Raw genomic sequence first — 2,055 nt, forward strand, 5'->3', positions numbered from 1 at the left:
TTGTAAAATATGCTTCGTGTTGAAAATCACTTATGACTTGTTCTTTTTTTTAAAGTGTGGTGCACCCCCCACACCGATAAAATGATTAAATTACTTCGATAAATATCGATAAATAATATAATCAAATGAACACATTCATTACTCATATATACATACACATCTCAAAATTATCTCGTGCACTTGATATGTATATATTGTAATAAAGTTAGATTTAAACCATCAAAGGCAACAGTCATTCTATCGTCCGAAAACATTCTTTTATCGGTAGGTTCGAGTACCTACAACTGGTGACCTCGACGTGATCGTCGCGACAATAAATTTCAAACCTTGATCTCGCGACGGTTCGTTATTCCGCGACCGCGAAAACTTCGGAACAAAGGTTAGACGCGCGAGTTTTAACCCAAACCTGAAGAGCGGAATTCCTGACTCAAACCGCGTGTGAAAATCTACAATGGCGCTAGAAAGCAATGGCGACCGGCCGCTCAAAGAAGAACAATTAGATGCCAATGAACCGACGGTTATCGCTAAAATACATCTCCCGGAATTCGATCCGGATGATATTGAGACCTGGTTCATCTGTCTCGAAGCAGCTTTTAGTGTAAACGCGATCAAGAACGATAAATATAAATTTAACGCAGTGATTAACGCGCTAGGATCGCGCGCCAAATATGTGCATTCAGTGATTACTAAGTGTAATGCCACTAACACTAACGACAAGTATGACGTTCTAAAGGCTGCCGCCATTGCACATTTTCGACCGTCGGAATCGCAGCGACTGACCAGCCTCCTCTCTGAAATGACCTTGGAAGATCAGAAACCGAGCGTGCTTTTGTCAGAAATGCGCCGTCTAGATGGTGTTGGTTGTACTGACAGTGTATTAACTAACCTCTGGCTGCGAGCCCTTCTACATACCACGTGTTCAATCATAGCCGCCATGCCAGCTGCCACTCTTGACGAACAAGCAAAGATGGCGGACAAAATTCTTGAAGCACCCCGTGAGCAGATTTCAGCTGTACAAGTAGCCGAATCATCTTCGATATCATCTCTCGAACAAAGAATCGAAGCACTATCACGCCGCCTTGATGAAGCATTATCGTGCGAATTTCGCGGACGAGATCGACACAACAGCCGCCCACGCGATCGATCATTCAACAGACGTGAAGGAACTCCAGCCCGCAGTAAAACTCCCCGACGGTGGATCTGCTGGTTCCATTACAAACATGATGCCGAAGCTCGGAAGTGTGAGAAGACCAAAAGTGATAATCCTAACGTCAAGTGCATTTTTTTCGACGGACGTGTCGAGGTGTACACTCGCCCAAAGGAAAATTGAACGCAACCACCACTGCCGACAACTTTGCACTATTCGCCACCACCTCTAATGAATCGAGCGAGAAGACCATCCAGAACAAACAGTCAAACATCCAGCGAATCCACATACACGACTTAAAACATCGAATCGATACCTTATCGACACCGGGGCCGACATATCGGTCGTTCCACCCTCATTATGAGAACGTCTCAACCCTACAGCTTCACACCAGCTTTTCGCCGCTAACGGTACCAAAATCCAAACGTATGGTACTAAACGCATCACCGTTGATCTTGGCCTACGAAGACCATTTTTATGGGTATTCGTCATCGCAGATGTAAAATAGCCTATTATAGGAGCGGATTTCCTCAAGCATTTCGACTTATTCGTAGATCTGAGGAGAAACAAATTAATCGACAATACCACCCGATTGGAAATAGAAAATATCCACGCAGTTTCTGAGCCAGCTATTACCACATTCGATAAAAATTCCCCCTTCGCTGAAATTCTCACCGAATACCAGGATATCACTGTTCTGGATATGAAGCATCGACCAACTAAAGCTAGCACCGTACACCAAATCGTCACCACCGGGCCACCTGTCTTTTGCCGGCCGCGACGTCTTCCATTGGACAAAATGAAGGAAGCAAAAGCTGAGTTCCAGTTCCTGATGGATCAAGGCATCTGTCAACCATCGAAGAGCAGTTGGGCCAGCCCGCTGCATTTAGTGGAAAAAGCTAACGGCA

At 45.1% G+C, this 2,055-nt stretch overlaps 1 protein-coding gene across 1 annotated transcript; it reads left to right on the top strand.

Moving 5' to 3' along the window:
* The first annotated feature begins 451 nt into the window (after nt 1–451).
* LOC129728728 (uncharacterized) lies at nt 452–1,330 on the top strand. Its single transcript, XM_055687184.1, has one exon. It carries the CDS (start codon nt 452–454, stop codon nt 1,328–1,330), a length of 879 nt encoding a protein of 292 aa, XP_055543159.1.
* Nucleotides 1,331–2,055: the final 725 nt, after the last annotated feature.

The sequence above is a fragment of the Wyeomyia smithii genome, chromosome 3 (genome assembly GCF_029784165.1).
Source record: "Wyeomyia smithii strain HCP4-BCI-WySm-NY-G18 chromosome 3, ASM2978416v1, whole genome shotgun sequence".
NCBI classification, from domain to species: Eukaryota; Metazoa; Arthropoda; class Insecta; order Diptera; family Culicidae; genus Wyeomyia; species Wyeomyia smithii.